Source organism: Daphnia carinata, chromosome 9 (assembly GCF_022539665.2).
Source record: "Daphnia carinata strain CSIRO-1 chromosome 9, CSIRO_AGI_Dcar_HiC_V3, whole genome shotgun sequence".
Taxonomy (NCBI): Eukaryota; Metazoa; Arthropoda; class Branchiopoda; order Diplostraca; family Daphniidae; genus Daphnia; species Daphnia carinata.
In genome coordinates this window covers 3,039,508-3,059,675 of record NC_081339.1, presented here as the reverse complement: position 1 = coordinate 3,059,675, position 20,168 = coordinate 3,039,508, and the positions used below count along the sequence as shown (strand labels likewise).

The 20,168-nt window shown below is 40.8% G+C and overlaps 3 protein-coding genes and 2 long non-coding RNA genes across 6 annotated transcripts; 3 read left to right on the top strand and 2 right to left on the bottom strand.

Moving 5' to 3' along the window:
- Nucleotides 1-1,528: 1,528 nt before the first annotated feature.
- LOC130689108 (CDP-diacylglycerol--glycerol-3-phosphate 3-phosphatidyltransferase, mitochondrial-like) lies at nucleotides 1,529-3,480 on the bottom strand. The gene is made up of 4 exons (XM_057512120.2): nucleotides 3,178-3,480; nucleotides 2,217-3,116; nucleotides 1,928-2,156; nucleotides 1,529-1,868 (listed from the first exon to the last, which is right to left on the bottom strand). The coding sequence occupies exons 1-4, from the start codon at nucleotides 3,436-3,438 to the stop codon at nucleotides 1,666-1,668; spliced, it is 1,593 nt and encodes a 530-aa protein (XP_057368103.1). The 5' UTR covers nucleotides 3,439-3,480; the 3' UTR covers nucleotides 1,529-1,665.
- A 234-nt stretch (nucleotides 3,481-3,714) lies between these two features.
- Nucleotides 3,715-4,994, top strand: LOC130689112 (exosome complex component RRP4-like). The gene is made up of 6 exons (XM_057512124.2): nucleotides 3,715-3,895; nucleotides 3,955-4,192; nucleotides 4,248-4,382; nucleotides 4,445-4,615; nucleotides 4,672-4,806; nucleotides 4,876-4,994. The coding sequence occupies exons 1-6, from the start codon at nucleotides 3,777-3,779 to the stop codon at nucleotides 4,954-4,956; spliced, it is 879 nt and encodes a 292-aa protein (XP_057368107.1). The 5' UTR covers nucleotides 3,715-3,776; the 3' UTR covers nucleotides 4,957-4,994.
- Nucleotides 4,995-5,703: 709 nt separating this feature from the next.
- Nucleotides 5,704-13,570, bottom strand: LOC130689067 (uncharacterized). 2 transcript variants are annotated; one of them, XM_059496754.1, is made up of 15 exons: nucleotides 13,375-13,570; nucleotides 11,860-11,935; nucleotides 11,331-11,463; nucleotides 11,044-11,180; nucleotides 9,761-9,882; nucleotides 9,552-9,696; nucleotides 9,373-9,485; nucleotides 8,929-9,154; nucleotides 7,240-7,464; nucleotides 6,931-7,185; nucleotides 6,556-6,865; nucleotides 6,342-6,481; nucleotides 6,178-6,259; nucleotides 5,976-6,120; nucleotides 5,704-5,919 (listed from the first exon to the last, which is right to left on the bottom strand). In XM_059496754.1, exons 2-15 carry the CDS (start codon nucleotides 11,927-11,929, stop codon nucleotides 5,719-5,721), a joined length of 2,304 nt encoding a protein of 767 aa, XP_059352737.1. In that variant the 5' UTR covers nucleotides 11,930-11,935; nucleotides 13,375-13,570; the 3' UTR covers nucleotides 5,704-5,718. The 2 variants fall into 2 exon arrangements, with proteins under 2 accessions (XP_059352737.1, XP_057368073.2); XM_057512090.2 differs by having other exon boundaries at nucleotides 6,931-7,464.
- Nucleotides 9,972-10,541, top strand: LOC130689083 (uncharacterized). Its single transcript, XR_009421671.1, has 2 exons — nucleotides 9,972-10,108; nucleotides 10,217-10,541. It is a non-coding gene; the product is annotated as an uncharacterized LOC130689083 (long non-coding RNA).
- Nucleotides 12,150-19,926, top strand: LOC130689080 (uncharacterized). Its single transcript, XR_009000634.2, has 5 exons — nucleotides 12,150-12,360; nucleotides 18,702-18,838; nucleotides 18,895-19,109; nucleotides 19,184-19,462; nucleotides 19,540-19,926. It is a non-coding gene; the product is annotated as an uncharacterized LOC130689080 (long non-coding RNA).
- The last annotated feature ends 242 nt before the right edge of the window (nucleotides 19,927-20,168 follow it).

Sequence of the window (20,168 nt, the reverse complement as noted above, 5' to 3'; positions counted from 1 at the left end):
AATGTTGGTACGGTCTCATGAGGTAACGTAAACTTCATGCCTGTGTGATTAAATGAAACATTGGAGCTAATGAATAAAGAATCATAGCGGTTGCGGGGGACTTGTGGTAGATATATGTTTCGACCCCATCGGCATTTTGCTTTGGTTTGAACCTTTTTTTCATTTCGACAGTTCTGAGAATTCTAGGTAGGGATGTTGTCAGTGTAATTAAGAGAAGGGGGAGGAGGAACCAAAAATCCATGATGGCCGCATCCTTTTTTTTTTGTTACATCACTCCACCTTGAATTGTTCACGGATAGCTTGAGCTATAAATGGTTTTTATTGCGCCGGAGTAGTTCGATTTCTGCCTCTGTGTGTCTCCAACGAATTCCTGCTGGACAACCAAAGCTCAAGTAATGTGCCGAATTTTTTTTATTGTTCGCTTACTAGCCTTTAATTTTTAGTCCTAAAGGATTTTTTGCCTCCTACTACAATCAAGTTAAAGCAAATGTAATATTAGTATGGCCCTAGTGTAGCCAAAATCTTAGTCAAAATTATGTGAACGAGATTCACAAATTTTCAACGATTTTTGCCACATTTTGCACGAGTTGTATTTGTTATTTCTCAGAAACCACCGTTACAAATCGCAAAACCATTCATTTTCGATAGGACCACGATTTTTTTCTATATAAAAGTCAGCTTGGAAATATTTTTTAAGCTTAAAAAGGAAAGTTGGTGTTTGAAAAAAGGTCTGCGCAACCCTAGCCCTTGCTTGTTAAGAATGACGTGTAGGCTGTTGGTATATCGGTTAGCGCTGCGGACTCGTGATACGTTACAATGAGTTCCCGAGTTCAAACCTCGGGTTGTCCAGTTCTATCAAAAGCACTAGCGTTACTTCTAATGAGTAATCGGTAGTCGTCAAGAACTGGAAGATTGATTCACTGTGGCATGGGGGAGTTTGCCTTCTTCAAATAGGACACAGCTTCAATATGCCACTGTACAATTAAATTTTGCAACCTTTTTGAATTTATTTGGGTGCGAGTGTTAGTTTAAATGAGCCTTCCTGGGTCAAAGAAGACGTAAGTCAAACCGAGTAACTACGTTAGCATTATTTTGTAAATTCAGCTCACGTAACGGTATATGGATGTTGTTGTTGGCATTTCCTTTTTCGAGTCTAGCTTTACAATTTCTTAGAAAGCAACATTCAGCCGTTTCCTTGTGTCGTTATTAGTTTTACGTGACCGGTGCCACTCGGTCCAAACATGATACCCTGTTTTTTTCCCTTCTGGCTTCTGACCTTAACGGATTGTGTAATTTGAACTGTTGGCAATGGTCTTAGTCAGTTAGAGAGTACGTTTTGTAACTTCTCTAATGATTATGACAGCCTTTGTCGCTTAGATCCCTCACCACACAAGGGTTCACTCAAGCATTTCCCCTTGAACTAAGTGCACAAGCATTCATAACACGAATGCGGATGTAATGAATCTAATCTAGTCCACTAATATTAGTGTAATGTAATGCAATATTGCAATTCAGCACACGGTACATGTAAATACAATTTTATTTCTATTTTCCCTTGATCATATTGCATAGAAAGGCCAAAACTTGGATATGGTGGCACAAGGATCAACCGGTGCAGAGTGCAACACAACAACATATTAGAATTACGTTGTTGTTGTTTCTCGACTAAAAGAATCGACGAAACACTTTAATGACGACGCGAACCCAAAGAGGTATCTTTCTTTCTGGCTGATCGAAAGTGGTGGCACTGACTAGCTCCGCTTGTTGATAAAGATTTTTTCGCTCTTGATGTAGCTGATCGCGAAGGCTAGAGTTGATGGTCACCACTGCCAGCTGCGTTTCCAAGTCTCGGTAAACGGAACGATATCCTACAAAAAGAAGAACTCGTAGTCATTTGCGTTTGATGTGATGCAAAAGACTTTCTTACCAAAATTGGGAGATCCTACTAGAGTAAAAGATGGTCGAGGATCTTCTCGACCGAAAGAGATCCATAGGCCCTTGGCGTGAAAAGTCCAGTTTTGCCGTTGATATTCCCACAATCGGATACGAGCTTCCAGCGCTTTATCTACTACACGCCGATAAAATTGGTAGGCCAGTAACGTATAACCCGATGGGATTCCGCCTGCAAAGCCTTTGGCACCGAAAAATCCATTGGCCTATTGAAAATGTTAAAGTAAATGCACAAATTTTGCAGGAATCATTAAAAATAAGGTTACCAGCGGATGTGCCATTAAAATATGAATATTTGGCGAAGAGTGTTCCAGCAAACTCTCCATGTAGTCCTGAGTAAGGTTAAAGTAGCCGGTAGCTAAACATAATTCGGCATTCTTTGGCACCTTTTCCAGGATCTCGCGAGTTAAGATGTTATCCATATAAATGTTTAATTGTCCCATTTGGACAAAGGGAAAGATCCAGGTGTCATATGAGTAGGGATTCGGCCATTGCAATACCGAGGAGGACGCTTTCAGTTGCTTTTCAAATAAGTTCTCAATTCTCTGTTTTGCTTCTTGTGTAAATTCATGCTGATTGGAATCACATGGGTGATGAGGGAAATCTGAATTCAAGTTGAGCTGGTTGTTTTCGTTCATTTGGAAGGAAAATTGACAAACAGTTTCTACAAGCTGGTCAAAGAAATCCACCAATTCTTTAGATTCTTCTACAACGAGGTATCGATCTTGACGATTCGTGAAGTAATCGTGGCTTAAGTTCGCGCCACTAATAAGTAGAGAATCATCAAAGATATAGATCTTCATGTGTTGCAGACCTACAACTTCATTCCACCTCTCTGGAAGGATTTTCTTTAGTAGTCCTCTCAGTGCTGGGGTATGATAAAAATGGACTGAACACTGTTGGCTGTATGATTGCAGTAGTGGCAGGAGCATAGTGCGAGAATTTTGTTTAGCCCCCCTGGATCCTCTTGTGGCATCCAATAACACACGAACTTTAACATTAGAATCAGGGTTCCTTTTCAAGGTACTTTCAATTGTTTTGACAAGCTCATTTTCATGATGACCTGTTCCAAGGTACAGAGATGCTAATGTGATTCTCCGCTTTGCTTGACTAGTTTTTCCAATAAGTGTTTTGTAGAAATCATCTGGACCTGACAAAACATAGGTCTAAAAGCACAACAAATGTTCTAAGAGCAGTGTTTTAAATAAGAAATAAATAAAAACAAACCTTATTTCCATTCACAGGGAAGCAGGGAGCCTTGTTCCCGAGCCATTTGAAATTTTCGAGTGTCCTTAACAGTTCCGTTTTCTGCAGATCATCACCGCCGTCCTCCATTTCGGGACGGGGTAGATGAAGAGCTGAACGTGGGACAAGGTTGCGTTGCCAACCTTTGCGGGCAATCGCGCGAAGGATATAAAGACGATCTTGCCCAGCAACGCATGTTGTCGAGAAAATCCTGCATATTGCTTTTTGGCAAATAAGTGACATTTACATGAATAAGCGAATGAATCGTTATACAAAAATAAACAAACAGACATCTGGTGAGCAAATTATTAAATCAATTCAGCCAAATTTTTAATTCGATTTGGCATTCAACTCAATTTGTTATTTACAATTAAACAGAGCATTCTCAAATACTTATTGTATCAACTTGTTTTCCCAAAACAATATTTCTTTCAACTTATTTAAATAAATATAATGAAAGGTTCGCAATGCTATGGGCAACGTAGCAGACGTCCACACCACGTGAAGATACAAAAGTTAATACACTAGGGGATGTTTTTCTTTAAGATTTTAAAAGTAGCATAATTTGAAAGGGGTATAAAATGGTAGACATACGATTGGCATCAGAAGTGCCACTCTTTGATATCGTTGCCGATTCTGCTGAGCCCAAACATCTCGTCACGCCTGGCTCCTTGATCACGAAAGAAACTGGGTTCATGAGGTAAAAGGCTTATTCAACACACATTTATTCTTAGCTAACTTATACAATGTTTTGTAAAGAGGGCATGGTACATACATGCAAGATGATTGCCTATATGCCAGTGTTGCTGGCGTAGTTGAGAGAGTTAACCAGCTCATTTCAGTGAGGCCATTAAAGTCTCGATACCATGGAGAGATAGGAGATGTGGTTATTGGAAGGATTACCGAAGTTTCACAAAAACGATGGAAGCTGGACACTAATGCAAGATTAGATTCTGTGCTTTTACTTCAGTCTGTCAACTTGCCTGGTGGTGAACTGGTATCAAAAGATTTTGATTCATAACAATTACAAATAAAAATAAAAAGATGTTTAGAGAAGAAGATCAGCAGAAGATGAATTATCAATGAGGCAGTATTTAAAAGAAGGTGATTTAGTCAGTGCAGAGGTTCAAAATATCTTTAATGATGGAGCACTTTCTTTGCACACAAGAAGTATGAAATATGGAAAGGTAATCAAATTTAGTAGTAGGTTAGTAAATATGAAATAACTTTTCGTCTATTTCCATTATAGCTTTCTCAAGGATGTTTGGTAAAAGTGAGCCCATCACTAATACGGCGGCAGAAAACACATTTCCACAACTTACCTTGTGGCGCAAGCATAATCATGGGCAATAACGGGTTCGTTTGGATCTGCCCTACGCTCCATGAAGATGCTGCTGGTGGATTCGTTCAAAATCTGGAGGTATGTACTAGGAAATATCAATTTAATTGTCCACAGCAATAATTGTGTTTTTGCAGACAGTACCACACGCCGACCGACAAGCCATAAGCCGCTTAAGAAATTGCGTAACAGCTTTGGCGCAGTGCAAGATGATGATCTACGATACTAGCATTATGCACGCTTACGACGCCTCCATAAATGCTGGGTTTGAGGTACTAGCTTAAAATGTAAAGTCATCATCATCTAAACTGTTTGTTTAAATCTTGAATTTTCAAAACTAGATCAAAGATCTCCTTCTACCCGACAAAATAACAGAAATTGCTATGATGGTTCGGAAACAGTTTGAAATGGAAAAAGAATAATTGTATGATTTCAGATTAAACATTGGTGATTCAGTTTATTTAAACTGTTGACAAAGTCTTTTTCTGGGGAGAAAAAATAACATTAAGGAATAAGAAACACTCCAGAACTCAAGCGGTTTTTTGGTTTTCCAACTACACCCGGTTTCCCAAGAATATTAAAAATTTTGCAGACGTCCCCCCAAAACAAACATATTTACAAAACAAGTGCTAGAGAAACCAGGGGACCTGCCATAAGCACCCCTCGACAAAATGCCCTGGGCTGGTTTTTGAAACACCTAAATGGTTAAATAGGATAATAAATTACTGACGGACCAGTTCCCTAGGTCCAGCATAAAAAAAAAGGTAACCAGAATTCACGTGAAGCACTGTCGTAAAAAGTCAAGCGAATGATAAAAAAAAAAAGAATGGACATAAAAAAAATTTCGTTATGACGGCATAATGGATAACGATTGTGTTGAAGGAAAAAAAAGACCTCACGTTTGGAATGTCTGCTTTCAGATAGGATTAATTCTTTTGTAGGATGGGCTAGTAATTTAGACCCTCTTGTCGGGCCCCAACCAGCGACGCATGAGGAAGTAGAAAACCGTACAGATGTACATCAACAACAGGAGAGCACAGGTAACAGCCAGCGCGAGGACGGATGTTTTGGTTGGGCAAGTGCTGTTGTATACGGTAACTGTTTCTTCGTGGACAGTGTAAGTACCTATTTTTTTAAAATGAATTAAAAATGATAATGCTGTCATAATTTTCCAGTAATTTTAGCTATTTCTCACTGTTGTTAGGGAAGTTGGCAGGCAACGAAGCTGTCTGTCTGTTGCTGAATTTGGTTTCATCATCTCCAAAGTCCAAGACGAGGATTTCCTGCGACAATGTCATGTCCTCTTCGGTCTTTTCTGGTGTCTCGGCGTTACGACGTTTACGTCCCCATGATTCCATGGTATCTCTTCCCCATTGGCAGTTAGCCTATTGAATATTTTTAGTTCACTTTCTCCGTTTCAATTTAATTGGCTTGATCTTACCGGTTCGCAAGGTCCGAGACAATAGCGAACGTTACATTGGAAGATGACTCCGTAGCTCTCAGTGAAGCGGAAAGCCTCGTAGGTGCTCTGCAAAGCTGTACCGTCGGGCACGAAGCGAGGGAAGATGGAGGGGTCCGTTGGGCAACTACTCAAACAATGGAATTAGTATTTAATGATTTAAATTCATTTTTCTAGGTCGTACCCATCATCATCGATGATCTGGAAGGTGCTTCTAGAGTCTTTGGCCATAGCAAGACAGCTGCGGGCGAAAATACCGTAGGGAGCTGTAAATAATAGTAAAGTAATTTTGAATAATCAATTCATTCAAATTGATGTTGCAAATTTGCGCAAAATGTAGATATTTACTGTTGCCGGGGATTTCGATGCGGAAAATGAGTCGGTCTCCAATACGAACAGTCTCGACATCTCCACCGCTGGGATCCAAGATACGTATACGTGGAGGAGGTGCAGCAGGAGCTGAAGTAATGCTGATCATGTCCGGATCTCTGTTTTTTTAGGTAAAAAATGATATGATTAGATAGAAGAGAATTCAAAAACAAATGTTGCCAAACGAAATAACCTGATGGGCATCATTCCGAAGGAAACGTTACGCGGCGACATGTCATAAGTACACTTAATCTTGTAGATTTTATCTCCTTTAGTCATGACAACGCTGTGGTGCTGGAGGACGATCGTGTTGGTAAACATGCCAGACATGGATTGCGTGTTACAATCGCCGCCGTTCATGGAGAGATCCAGCCGGAAGCTATCGCTATTTTGAACATCGATGTTGCAAGTCTCGCTTCTGCCAAGGGCGTAAACACGGCCGCTGAATGGCTTGTTGGTTTTAATCAGGACCTCGATCTTGGTATCACGGCAATGGACTCCAACTAGAAAAATGTTAGCACATATTTAATATTTAAAAAATAATAGGACAGAGAGGAGGATTGATTACCATCGTAACAAGTTCCAGTACGATCACAGTTGATATCAGATTCGGTGGCGGTAGTTAAATCGCCTGTGCCTCCGCTGCTGATTCCGCCTGATCCACCGCTGGTGATTCCAGTGAAATCTGTGCCATCAGTGCCGGTAGTTCCACTGCCCGCCGTGATACCTGATCCAACGTTGAGACCTGGTCGAGTAGGACGAGTTGGACGAGGTGTGCTGACGCCAGTTCCACTGCTTCCACCAGTTCCAGTGTTTCCACTTCCTCCAGTGTTACTACCTCCAGTTCCAGTGTTTCCACTTCCTCCAGTGTTACTACCTCCAGTTCCAGTGCTTCCACTTCCTCCAGTTCCAGTGCTTCCACTTCCTCCAGTTCCAGTGCTTCCACTTCCGCCGGTTGTGCCACCTCCAATTCCACTGCCTACATTAAGACTGCCACCTGTTCCAGATCCACTTCCTCCAGTAAGACTTCCGCTGATGGGTCCGCCGGCACCTCCACCACTGACGACCTCTTGTCCAGTAAGTTCACCAAGTCCATCAGGACCTATGTTTTCAAATAGTACGTTAGTCTTTTCCTTGTATGCACAAAGACTTCTTTCATCACTCATTCACGCGCAATCTTTTATTTTGATGCCCCCCGTCCTTCCTTTTCCTTGTTTGCTTTTAAATCACCTGGAGCGGCGCACTGCTCTCTTACTTTTATTCCCACAGTATTTCTAAGCTATGGCTCCCGGGATAGAATAGACATTAATGGGCGTTTTTATCCCCCCCCCCTCGTTTTGTCCAGCGCTTTAGGGGAATAAAAAAAAACTTTGTTTGATTCTAATGTTCCACCATTTCCAGAAAGAAAAAAGACACTAGTTAGCCGAGCTTGCGTGTTGCCCCTAAACAGTGATATACAATGTGAAAGTGAACTAATTAGATTCAACATATGGGTCTAGAAATTTGGGGGGGGGGGGGGGATGAGTAGCAACCTTGTCCAGGACAATTATTAGAAGAGTTTTCGTCATTGTGACCGTGTCCTTTTGTGGGTGGTTGACCACTTCCCACCGAAAAAAATCATTGCGGCTTTCCCGAAGAAGTCGGGAAAAGAAGAAGACATAACTCACGTTAAGGCAGATAACAACCTGGCATGGTGTAACTATTGTCTTGTCAAGGGGATTCTCTCCCTCCGTTTGCTGTTTCCGTCCAGGATTTTGACCAAAAAAACCATGGGAAAATGAGTTACGAATTGCGCAGTCTTTTTTTTTTTTTTTTTTTTTTTTGCTTCCTTTCGCTTGAAATTTTAGGGATTTGAATAGCTTTCAAAACAGTTTAGACTGTGAACAAACAAGTGAAAAAAATTGCGAAACATCTAGCATTTTTGTTTTCGGCTGTAATAAAGCGTCTGGAATTCATTGAACTTCGCGGATGAACCGTCAGGCCTGTTGACTTGTTATGTTTTCTATTTGGTTTCTGGAATTTATTATTATTTTTTTTCAAGTGTTTTGAATTCTCGGTAACCGCGACAAACAATCGTTTGTTGGGCTTGTAATTTTGCCGAAGAAAAACAGAGACGCAACAGACCGCATCATCATGCAAAACTATGAATAGTTGGTTTTTAACGGTATCTTTTCTTTAAGGTCCATCTGCGTCAAAGCGCATCAACCCCCACCAGCATTTTAACTCTTTTAATTGAAATGAGATTTTTTCACAAGTGCTGGGAAGCTTTCGTTCCATACTGACAATTCGAATATTTTTGTTTTTTCCTCGCTTTTAGCCCGGCCACTGTAACACGCCGGCCGTTTTGTAATTCATGGATGACTGCGAAGGGTCAACCAACTCCCTGCTGTGGGTTTCTTTATTCTTTTTTCCCATTGCTCGCCGGTGTAACTCACGCATGTGCAGCGTGCCCGCCCAAGATGAGCGTTCAAAGATTTAACCGACCGTACAAGATGGTGAGAATTATATAGAAGCTTCTCTCTCTCTTTTTTTTTAATGTTTTCTTAGAGGATTTCAAATAACTTACTGATGCAGACGTTCTCGACGAACTTGCCGACAGGCTCTCCGTCGTCGAGCAGCGGTCGGTCCGTGGTCAGGAAAGTGGTCGGTCCGTCGGGCAGGGAGAAATGATCCAAATGATACAGCTGGCAATTGTACTCTAGACCGGCGGAGCTCTCTTTGTACAAGTAAGAACGGCAAAGGAATTCGTTCTCGACTTGACAGGCGCGTTGACAAGCTGCTTCGTTACTGGCCTGTCATCGTCAATGCCACCAAAAGAGATCAAATCAAACATGGCGCAAGAAAGCAAGATGGATTGAAGTAAAACAACAATCAAATTCTGCGGTTAAACTATTGTTGATTCAACATTTTTTTGCTGTCCAGGACGCGGTTCACCGAAAATGCAAGAGTATCGACCGCGTCTCATTAAATTACCAGCTATTTAATGGAAAACAAAACCACCGATTGTTACCAATAGTTCTTTGTCGACATAAAAATAGACGTCGGCGTGTTGGGCCACACGATCTTCGGCTACACCGACGGACGGCACTGCGTACTGGCGAACTCCACGACATCCATCAGCAGCTGGAAATGTAATTCATTTTGAATTTTGGTCTTTTCCTTTTTTTTTTTTAAGTAATAGTTTCACACCTTTCAAGCAAAGATTTTCAAAATAGTCGACTCCTTGGGCATCTACCAATTCGACATTGTCATCGACAGAGCGTCGGTCATGTTCGCTGAGGTGGCACTTGGTTGTGATGTAGTTGTACTCGGCCGACCGACAAACGAATCGTCTCTACATTAAATATTTTGAATTCATTTCCCATTATAATTAGATTAAACGTGATTTTTTTACGTACCTCGTTGAGGCAAGCGGCCAGGCAAGACTCTTTGGTAGCTGTGAAGATGAGAGCGTTGTCCAGACCGCGAAGCATCTTGTTTGGCACTCTCTCAAAAGTCCACGGTCGGTTGCATACATTCTCTAATTAATTTTTAGACAAAGATTCCAGCTTATGAAAAGACTTTACGCGTCATGTTTGCTATTTAATCATTTTTTTTTCCAGCTAGTTGTGAAGGGAGACAGTAGCACTTGTTTGGCCGAGTGTTAAATAAACGATGCAAAAAGAAAGGCAAAACTACGTCGTAAACGAACGCATTTGTGCGTGGCTACCAACACGTCAATTCCTTTTTTTCATTTCGATTTCAAGGTACCATTAGTTCCGCACCTTGTTCCAACATGCCATCCGCCTTTGTAGCGGAAGTCATTCTCGTGTGTCGTTTAATCTGCAATTTACTTTTTTTTTTTTTTTTTACAGTACTAATCCGGCGATACGGCAAATGAATCCCGGCTGAAAAAAAAACGAAGCAAAGAAGATTCTACACTGACTGTCGCCGCCTCGATATGGGAATGATGGCAATGAGTCGAATCGCTTGGTACTCCTCGCGAAAATGGTGACTATGATTTACGCTGACTAAACAAACATTTGACTTCCGCTTTTTTCATCCCAAGTCGGTACCAGTTCTTTTTAAAGCATTTAATAATAGACTACATGGACTTGGCGTATCATTGACGACCGTCATTCGGTTCCGGTACACGGCTATTGTATGTGTCCACAAGAGTCTCAACCAGTTCAGAAATAATAATAAAAGCCCAAGAACAAAATAAATTCGAAGCCCCTGGAGGTGAATGACTTGGACTGGCCTTCGTGTGAGACACTCTCAAGCTCCCCGCTTTACGCCCTATCGTCGAAAAAGAAAAAAAAAACCGGTGGATTTTACGGATTCGTTCACGCTTTGGCGAGCTGGAAAACGACATAAGCTGCGCGGGCACGCGCAAGTCGTGTAATTTCGTTTACATCTTATTTCGTGAAAAGCTGAGGATTTCTCTACTAAACTCTACTAAACTTTGCTTTTGTATTTTTGATTTAACTTTAAATCAAAACTGCGTTTTTTTCCCATGTCACGCAGACGGCCTGCATCTCAAAGATTGCCTAACCGGAAAATCGATACCAAGACTGGATCGTTGGCTTTCTAATCTAATTCGCCATAGACCCATCACGTGTGATGATGGATGATGTTTTTACCGTTACACTAATGTCTCTGGGACATTAAAAAAAAAGGAGGTAATTAAAGTTTATCGTACCTGATCTGATGTTGAGCTTGATCATGTAATAAGTGGAGACGGATTTTTGCGGAGTGACGGTGGGACTGGCCCCGGTCGTCTCATTTTGCAACAGGCACACGGTCTCCTGGATGGGCGCCAGTGGGTTGACCACAAAACTAAACAAAGGGAAAAAGAAAAGGTATTATTATCATCAACTGCTGACGACTTTGCAATTAACGTTGGGTTCTTCTTGTTGTCGCGTGATTGCGCCTTTTCCACGACTGTCCAGTCGTCCATCATTCGTGAATGTCAAAACGAAAACAAACCTGAAGGACGCCGCCGCACAGTCCGGCTCTTCTCTGCACCATCCTTGACATTCGTAGAGCGACAAATTGCGGATCGTGTAGTAAGTGTTGCCTCGGTAGTCCATTTCCGACAGCTTCTCAAAACCGACCCGTCCTATTATTATTTTCAAAATGCATCACAAACAATCGTTAGACATAGTTGGGTTCGTCAGTCGTTTGTCTCGTTATGGCTTCAATGGAATCGACAATTGAGCAAAGCAAAAGTGACGGTAGTTTGACCATCATTCACAACTGTGGTGGTCAAATTCCGTTTGCCAATATCGAATTCATTCGGCTTTTTTCTCAATGTGGTGGTGACTACTGCAATTTTCCCATATGAAATCCATCGAGGCGGAAAGTTCCAGTTACGATGAAAACATATCAGACTGGCTATTTTTTTTTTTTTTCGTACAAAAAAGCAACTTCCCGTATTTTTTTTTTTTTTTTTTTTTCTTTAACCCATTTGTTTTTGCATTCGGTAATGTAGGAAAATTGGATTTCCGGTACGTACCTTGAATGTAGGAAACGCTGAGGGCCAACAAAATGGCTGTGTAAAGCAGCGGTAACCCGGTCGCACCCATGGTCCGCTAACAAAGTGAATAAAAACAAGGTTCATTTAAAATTGAAATTCATTTGGATTGATTATTCTATTTTTACAGGTTATAATTATCAATCATTTTTAATGACAAGGACCCAAACTCTACAATAATAAGAAATGGTAGTAGTTGAATTGATTGTTTTCCTGTCGGCCACTAAAAGTTGGTGTTTATAATGAATTCTTATGTTATGGTACTAGGATGATGAGCTGCGACCATGACACAAAGATGATCGAGTAGACCCTTGGAAAATAAGCGAAGCGCATCGATGATGGAAGTCCCTGTGTGGCTCGCATCGTTTGCGGAACGCTGGCTTTATTAAGTGAAAGAATAATTCACCGTTACGGAGAATATTCTTACGACACTGCGACTGTTGTGGGAACCGAATGAGAACCACCGTAACTACGCAACAAAAGGTAGGACCGATTCACCTTATTTTGAAAACATTGGGGGCTACTTCTTTCCGTGGCCATCGCAATTCGATGTTCGTTTTTTCCCAAATGAAGCTCTCGAAAAAAAAGGCCGGGTTTTTAACAGCGCATCGTATTACTGTAACTGTGAGAAAAGTTCGTCTGTCCGCTATTATCCCCAAGTAGAATACCTTTTTTCAATTATGATTGAATCAAGCGTCAGGTGGCTATCCGTTAACGTATACCAAATATTGAATGAAAAAGAATTCCTTTGCCCCCACCATTTCTTTGCTGAAGTCTTATCTGGTGCATGGAAGACATTTGAATAGCTCATAATCAACCAGAAGCTGTTATTCATTTTTTTTTTTTTAAATGACGGTCATTCACAGTGTGAAGAATAAGAGACTAGTTAGCAAAACAAAGCTGTTGACCCTCTTCGGAACCATAAATTAAGCAGTCCCCTTTTCCTTTCATTTATTACGATTTACTGGACAGTTTAACGACCTGTTGAAAAACTCTACATGCGAAAAAATATCAAAAGCTGGAAAAAAGAGAGAAACCATTTTCTTACGTTGAGTTGCATTTTTGCGTAATCTTAACGATCAGACATTTTAAAAACAAGTGCATCTGTCGTTGATACAAAGTCTGAAAGAGAGGGCTCGAGTTCGATCGAGCGAGCCGGGAGGTAAAGCGAAAGGCCGTTGATCCGAATTTTCTTAACATGACCAGTGGCAACATTTCACGCTGGCTCATCCTCTCTCTCTGTCTACGTGTTAGACTTACTGTAACAGTCTTATAGACCCTTCTCCGTATTGGATAATTAGGTGCCCGGTGGCACCGAAAAAAAAAAGGAATAAACCCATTTCTCTTTTATGTTTAGCTGGCACGCTACAAGGTTGTGGGGGGATTAATAAAATCAACTCTAGCGGATCGATTCACCTTCGTTTTGAAATCCCAATTAAATTTTTTTTAAAGCCTCAATTCAAATTTTACTGTCCCCACCGCTCAAAAAATCATTACCTGTGCAAATGTATCGATAGTTGAGGTGGGAATTTCAAAAAATTCAAATGTCTACACGACCGCCGTTGATCTGCAATCCGATTTGTGATGAACGATGAGCAAATTTTTTCTCGAAGCACCGAATATTGGAATTAAGCACTTTGATGATTTCAAATGTCGGAACGAAAGGGATTGGTTCGCTTGTTTTCTTCTCTTGTTTTCTACGATTCGAAACAACAAGACAAGGAACTAGTACTACTACTGCGTACGACGGAAGTGCTGCAACTGATGGAACTTGTAACGATGCGCCTCCTCTTATATACAGCCGGCCACTGCACTCGACAAACCGGAGCGGGCCTCCAAGCGAAACGCAAGTTCTTTTTTTTTTTTTTTTTTGAAACTCCCTCCCCCTAAAAACAACAACAAGGAGGGGGGGAAGAGACAGGGAGAAGATCCTCTTGTTTCCAGCAGCTGCCAGTTTGGTTGCGTTTATAACAGCTCTTGATGGTCGTGTGGTTCCTGGGGTGTATAGATGTGCAGAGGAAGGAAGCATAGAATGTATCAACTCACGCATCATGGCACTTGACTGTTTGAATCAGAGCCGCGCTCATCTTCTTCGTCATTTTACTACTTTACACGAACTGTACGCCGTTTTTTTTTTTTATTAAATCTGCGATATTATTTCGTTTGTTGAATCACGCGGGATACACCTGTTACGTATCATTTGCTATTCAACTTACACTGCGATACATCTTGCGTTTCCCCCTTGAATTCATTGTGGATGTGCGCTTTTTTTCTTTTTCCTTCCCAATTTAAAAAAAAAAAAAAAAAAATAGCTGATTGTATTCAGGGAAGCGCGTGTTAGGATGACAAATCTGCACAATCAACGGCGCGTGAAGACGATGAAAAAGAAGAGATCACTGGCCTTTTTTCTTTGATGCTTCAGCGGCATCCAACTCTCCTCCTCTTTTTTTTTCTCGTGAAAATTATCGTGTTTAAATTTCTCAGCCTCGCAATATCGGCCGCAGGGAAATGAAAAACCGTTTTTCATCATAAATTTTTAATCTTCCGTTCGTCACACCGCCGTGGACAATAATCTGTCCCTTATTTTTTTAACGAAGAATTACAAGCAAAAGGAAAGATGCCCGTGTTCCGCTCTTCTTCTGTAGCTTTAAAAATGTCTGGAACGTCACTTTTTCGGCAACCAATAGGGATGACCAACAACAAGGGGCCTGACCTAATGGGGTGAGGAAATACGATGGACTGCGAATCTTTTCTTGTACGAAAGGAAAGGCCCGTTGGGTGTCGCATTCCGTTTTGTTTATTTAACCGCATGTTTTCTTTAACCGTAGCCATTTTTTTTTCCTATTTGTTATGGCGTCAAAAAAAAAGAGGGCAATTTCATTTTCTTTTTTGATTTATTTCCAATGGCGGTGACAAAAAATAAAAACGCGTGAGGCGTTGAATAATAGTTTGTAAACAAACGCGTTTGAAACTGCGCCGATGCGACAATGAGATGCTCTTTTCTTTCACCATGACACGCATAACGGAGGCGGGCAAACTTGTGCGGACGTCACGTTGATGTAGTACTAGAACAATACGTTAGTCGCCCTGTATTTTTCGTTGTTAATGACTTCACCAATTGTCGTGCGTTTTTTACGACCTCCATCATGACAGACTTCCTGCTCTTTGCATCTTTTTTTTTTTTTAAGCAAACAAACGTAAGAACTTGCATTTGGCACTTGATGATTGATGATGTGCGTCGAAATGGAGAACGTATTCACATACAAATTAGAACGCGCATTTTGCCAATTTGCATTTTTTAAAAAACAAACGCTATGTTACCCTTAAACATTCATCGTTTTCTTTGTTTCTTTCAGAGAATATTTTGTTTTTAAAAGCGTTAACGGTGCACGTTTGTGTAAAAAGAAAATACTTTCTTTTTTAACACGATTTATTGTATGCATACATCAACGGGCAGCAACCGTTCGTGTGAGTCCCGCAAGGTCCTTGACTTTGACGCTGAAAATCTGAGTGTTGGCCAGGGCATTCGTTTTGAGGGTCCATTCCCTCTGGATGGGCTTCTCTCTCTTCACACACTAGAACGTAAATCAAGCCCATCGAGGAGCAAACAACTACACTCGATATCACCTACTCCATCTCATTGATATGATCGCAGTAAAAAAAAAACGATTTGCGAGCGAATTATATCAAATCACAGGCAATTCGACAATAAGTGAAAAAGGACGTTCACTTTTTTTTTTCTTTATGGTCTGCGCAGGTAAAAATTGACGCCCACCTCCTGGTCAGAAAACAAAATTCTTTTTCGTTTACCTAAACATCTTTTTGCTGACCGTTCTTGAAAAGTGATTGAACTCCCGTGAAAAAAATAAAACAAACTCCCGTTTTATCTATCGTCCAGGAAAGTTCTGACATTATTGAAACGGATCTTTGCAAACATTATACGATATTGCAATGTGGGAAATTCTGTTTCCGAAAACGCACAAGAATGACAGATGAATCTGATATGGTGCGTTTGTTTTTACTTCGTTGAACGCGATGACCACCAACCTTCTCTGTTTACACAACTGGATTATGAAAAGATTTTTTTTTTTTTTTGCTTTTTGTTCTGTTCTCCACGTTCTAGATGTGATAGATTGTCGTGTATGATGTTAAACGATCCAAGTGGGCACTTCCTTTTTGATAAATGCCAAGCGGCGGGTCTTGTGCTGCTGTCGCGTAATAACGGGATCTTTCAGGGCGGGATGAAAGACCCTTCTTTTATTTTTACTTCCGCCATTTTTTTTTCTCGCCTACCACTTCTCCGTCTGATGACCACACCTGATCTTTTTTTTTTTTTCCACAATCTAACGTCCAGAGTCCGCCACGCCGTTCCCAAGTGGACGCTGTCACGCAGCACGAAGTGAGATGCGGTAGTCGAAGAGAAGAGGGAAACAGTTTTCTTCTTTCTTTTTTTTTTTTTCCAGATTCCGTTTTTTTTTTCTTTCCAGGTGCGTGAGAAATTTTGGCAATGATCTTTTAGTCAAATTACGCAAATTTCCGTCGTAAAAACTATCTAATCGTTAATAATAAAGAGTATCAAACTCCGCCGTACATCGCAGCGAAGCGCATCATTTGGATGACGAACATTTCAAAGTCATAAACGTTCAAAGTCTAACGGCTTCCAAGGAAATAATGACGTCATGTCTTGATAACAAAAACAAAAAAAAAAAAATGATGTGAGCATTTCGTCGAATTTAAACGAGAACTCTACGACTAGTTGACCAGGTCTCTCGTCACCCTCAACAGATTTTTGAATTCCGTTACATTTGCCTTCAATTGCTTGTTTGGATTCCCCCCTCCCTTTCCATTATTTGTATCCGCTGCGTATTGAATAAGATTTTTTTTTAAACCCGCCTTTGGTTTTTATTAAGTTGGGTCCACGAACATTTTTCTTTTCTATCCATGTTGTGTATACATCGCTCTCGTGCCCCGCAATGTGCTTACACTCGCGTGACAAAGCAACTCGAAGAAGTAAAAAATGTCAGCTTTTCTTTGACGTTCTTTTTCGGCTCGGATGGAAGCAAAAAAAAAAATGTATTCCGTTAAGAAAGAGAAAAAAGGGATGGAATCAAATTTAAAGAATTTGCTAACAAAAAATGACGTGTTGTGATTGGCCTAAAAACTACCGTTGGGATGACGTCGATGGTGAATGAAATCCTGATTTTTCTTTATCATTTCAATCCCGATCATGTGGGCTGGACGCACTTCCGCGGATAACGCCTCCGCACGGACCACCTTATAAGCCTATCGGAGTTTTATTTTGAAAAAAATCAGATTGAATGCGTTATCATCGTGATGAAATGGACAAATCATTTGAGCATAGAGCACAAGGCGTGATGCACCAGCTGTCTCGACTACAGCTCGTTGATTTTAATTTTTACACTTTGCTTATAGCCAAGTTCAATTACCTTTTTCTCTTTCTCCATCCGAGGTGTCACGCCTAATTGAATCAATGGCGCAGAAGAGAAGGTCCGGTACTCCGGATATCTACAGCTTGGATCAATGGCCGTTTCGTTTTTTTTTTGTTTTTTCTTCACAAAGTACTGCGGCTCCTAAGGCGACAAAAAAAAAAAAAATTCCAATACTTTTTTTTTTTTTTTGTAAGGTTTTTGTTTTTATCGTATTGTTATATCTCTGCTGGTTGTTGATTTTTATGCTTCCCGTCACGCGTTCAAATCTCTTTCTCTTCCTTTTTGTTTTTTTCCTCTGATTTTTGTTTCCAATGAAACAACAGGAGAGTTGAAAAGGACCGAAACGTGTATTCAAATGACCCTTGCAAACTTTACTAAAAGCCTCGAGTAAGATGACGTTAAACGCAATCATCCATTTAAAAAGAAGACCTTAAAATTGCGGGCAGGGTTCAAATCAAATCACATCCGCTGGATGGGGGAAAACTTGTCGTGTCAAATCACCGCTGCTGTGATGTCAAAGGTATTTCACGATTAGCCAACAACAACAACAACAAAGAAAAAGAACTGCCGTTCATTTCAGACAGGCAAAAGGTCAATCCGATCTCCATTGACGTTAAACTGCTAGTACGTTCAATTCTTCATGGTAAATCATAAGGGCATTCCTTCACCGTAACGACGACTGCGTTTGACAAAACCCAATCAACAACCTTTCCTTTATGTTTTTGATAATCTAAATTTGGAACAAAAGGACAGAAACAAGGGGAAAGGGGGGATAGTTTACGCCATCTGTTACGGCCGTCTCCTCAACCCCAACTACAAAGCACGAAGCGTGTCGTTCGATCTAGTTCATTCTCTTTGCCACCATATTATTCCGTTTGACAGGCTCTCGGCTTTTGTTTCGGGACAGCGTCACTCATTCTTTCTTAGTCATGGAAATGATTTCATCATGGCGGTATATTGCCCCCTTCCAATCTTCCTCTATGTGTACTGGCTTCATGATTGTTAGACGTCACGCTCATTGGATTTCGAACGTAACCGAGTCAAGGGTTTACGTATTCCGGAGTGGAATTTATAATCAGACTATTGTGTATGTGAATGGGCTTCAATGAGAACTAGTTCCTTGATACGGCAGACCGCCACGTAGTTTATTTGTGTAATTAAAGAAGCTTTCATTGACTGTACACGTGTTGGCAAACTCAATGTCGGTTATTAGAGTTCGTTAAAAACATTAGACGCGCACGTCCAAATCATCTTCTTTAAATGCCATAGACATTATTTAGATCTTTATGTTTGCCATCACGAACGACTCTTATTACATCCTTGACTTTTGATTGCCTGATTAAAATCTAATTTTCTTGTTTTTATTCTCTGCAGTAGGTCGGTGGATGTTGAGCTCGGCGAGGATTTTTCACGAGAGAGGCCAACGGAATAAATGGGACGTTGAGAATCGCTGGAACGGAACGCGTTTTTCATAACACCCACGTTCGTCTTGGGCTCCCGCGTGTATACTGGTGTTGTTGTTTTCTTTTCGTCTAACTGTATCGAATGACTAACCAAAGTCGTATAGATTTACTAATGGCTGCGGGACTGTGTTGAACTATACGGGATCCGCTGAATCGTATACAGCTCCCGTCTTTTTCCCGCAACGTTCTCTGGCGATCCGGCATGACCATCAACACCTATAATCACAAGGGAAAAGAAGTCATTCTGGTTTCCAGCCAAACAACCGTGGCTGGAAATGTTCACGAACCTGCTGTATGTCTTTTTCCATGTTTTCAACACGTAAGTGACTGTCCTCTTCTTTTAATTTTTTTTATTGTGTCTTTCATTATTATTTAGTTATTCTTATTTTTTAGTATATGTTTCCAGTCTGATGCGTTAATCAGTTGCCATTACAACATCGTCGATGGAGGTAAGAAGCTGGAAACAAGACCAAATTACCGCTATACGTCCAAGATTTTTTTTTAAATCGTGAAGAGTATAGTGTGTTTTGAATAACAAACAAAATATCAACACGTCACGGAGTCCTTTCATTTGGCTTTTTCTTTTTAAGTATCATCCAAAAATGATAGCAAAAGATTCACTGCCAAATAAAGTATATTCATCTGCTCATTTGAAAAGTCCCGCCAAATTCTGTGAGTATTTTCGTTTCGGTTTAAAGCTGTATGAAATAATTTTGCTTGCTTGTATCTTTTACGCTACATCATTCTAGGCATATACCGTCTGTTTGATCCCGTTGCCGAGATTGGCCCTTAACCGAAAGTCCCGTACAACGTTTGAGAATTGAGAGACTATGAAGAGGAACTGGTATCTCACCGAGTTAAAGCCTTTTTCTTCTCCCATCAGACAGAAAAGAAAGGTTGATTCATTTAAAATTGCTCGTTTCAGTTATTTTTTTCCACTACTAACCCCTTCGTTATGTTGTCGAGCAACGGCTCACATCAACCAAATCGACACGCTTTACATACTTCATCGTATTTTGCCATGCTTTCCAGCAGCGGCTGCAATTTACGCATCACCCAAACCCCGTGACCCGGTGATCGCCAAGTCACGTTTGTTCTTAAATAAATGGCACCATTGAAGCGAGAACAAAAAAGAATGTGGTGCACACGTAAACTGGTACTATGTACAACGCACAAAACAAAAAGTTTTGTCGTGATCCTACGAATGCCCGGGTGACTGAGACACGTAACGGGTTAACAAAACGTGCAAACCGTGCTAGCAAAACCCAATCAATCTTTGCCCGTGCATCGGGAATGACCGACTGAACGCTCATGTGGTTTTCTACGTGGCTTAATTTTGTTGTTTTTCTTGTAAATGTGTGACTCTGATAAACATCAG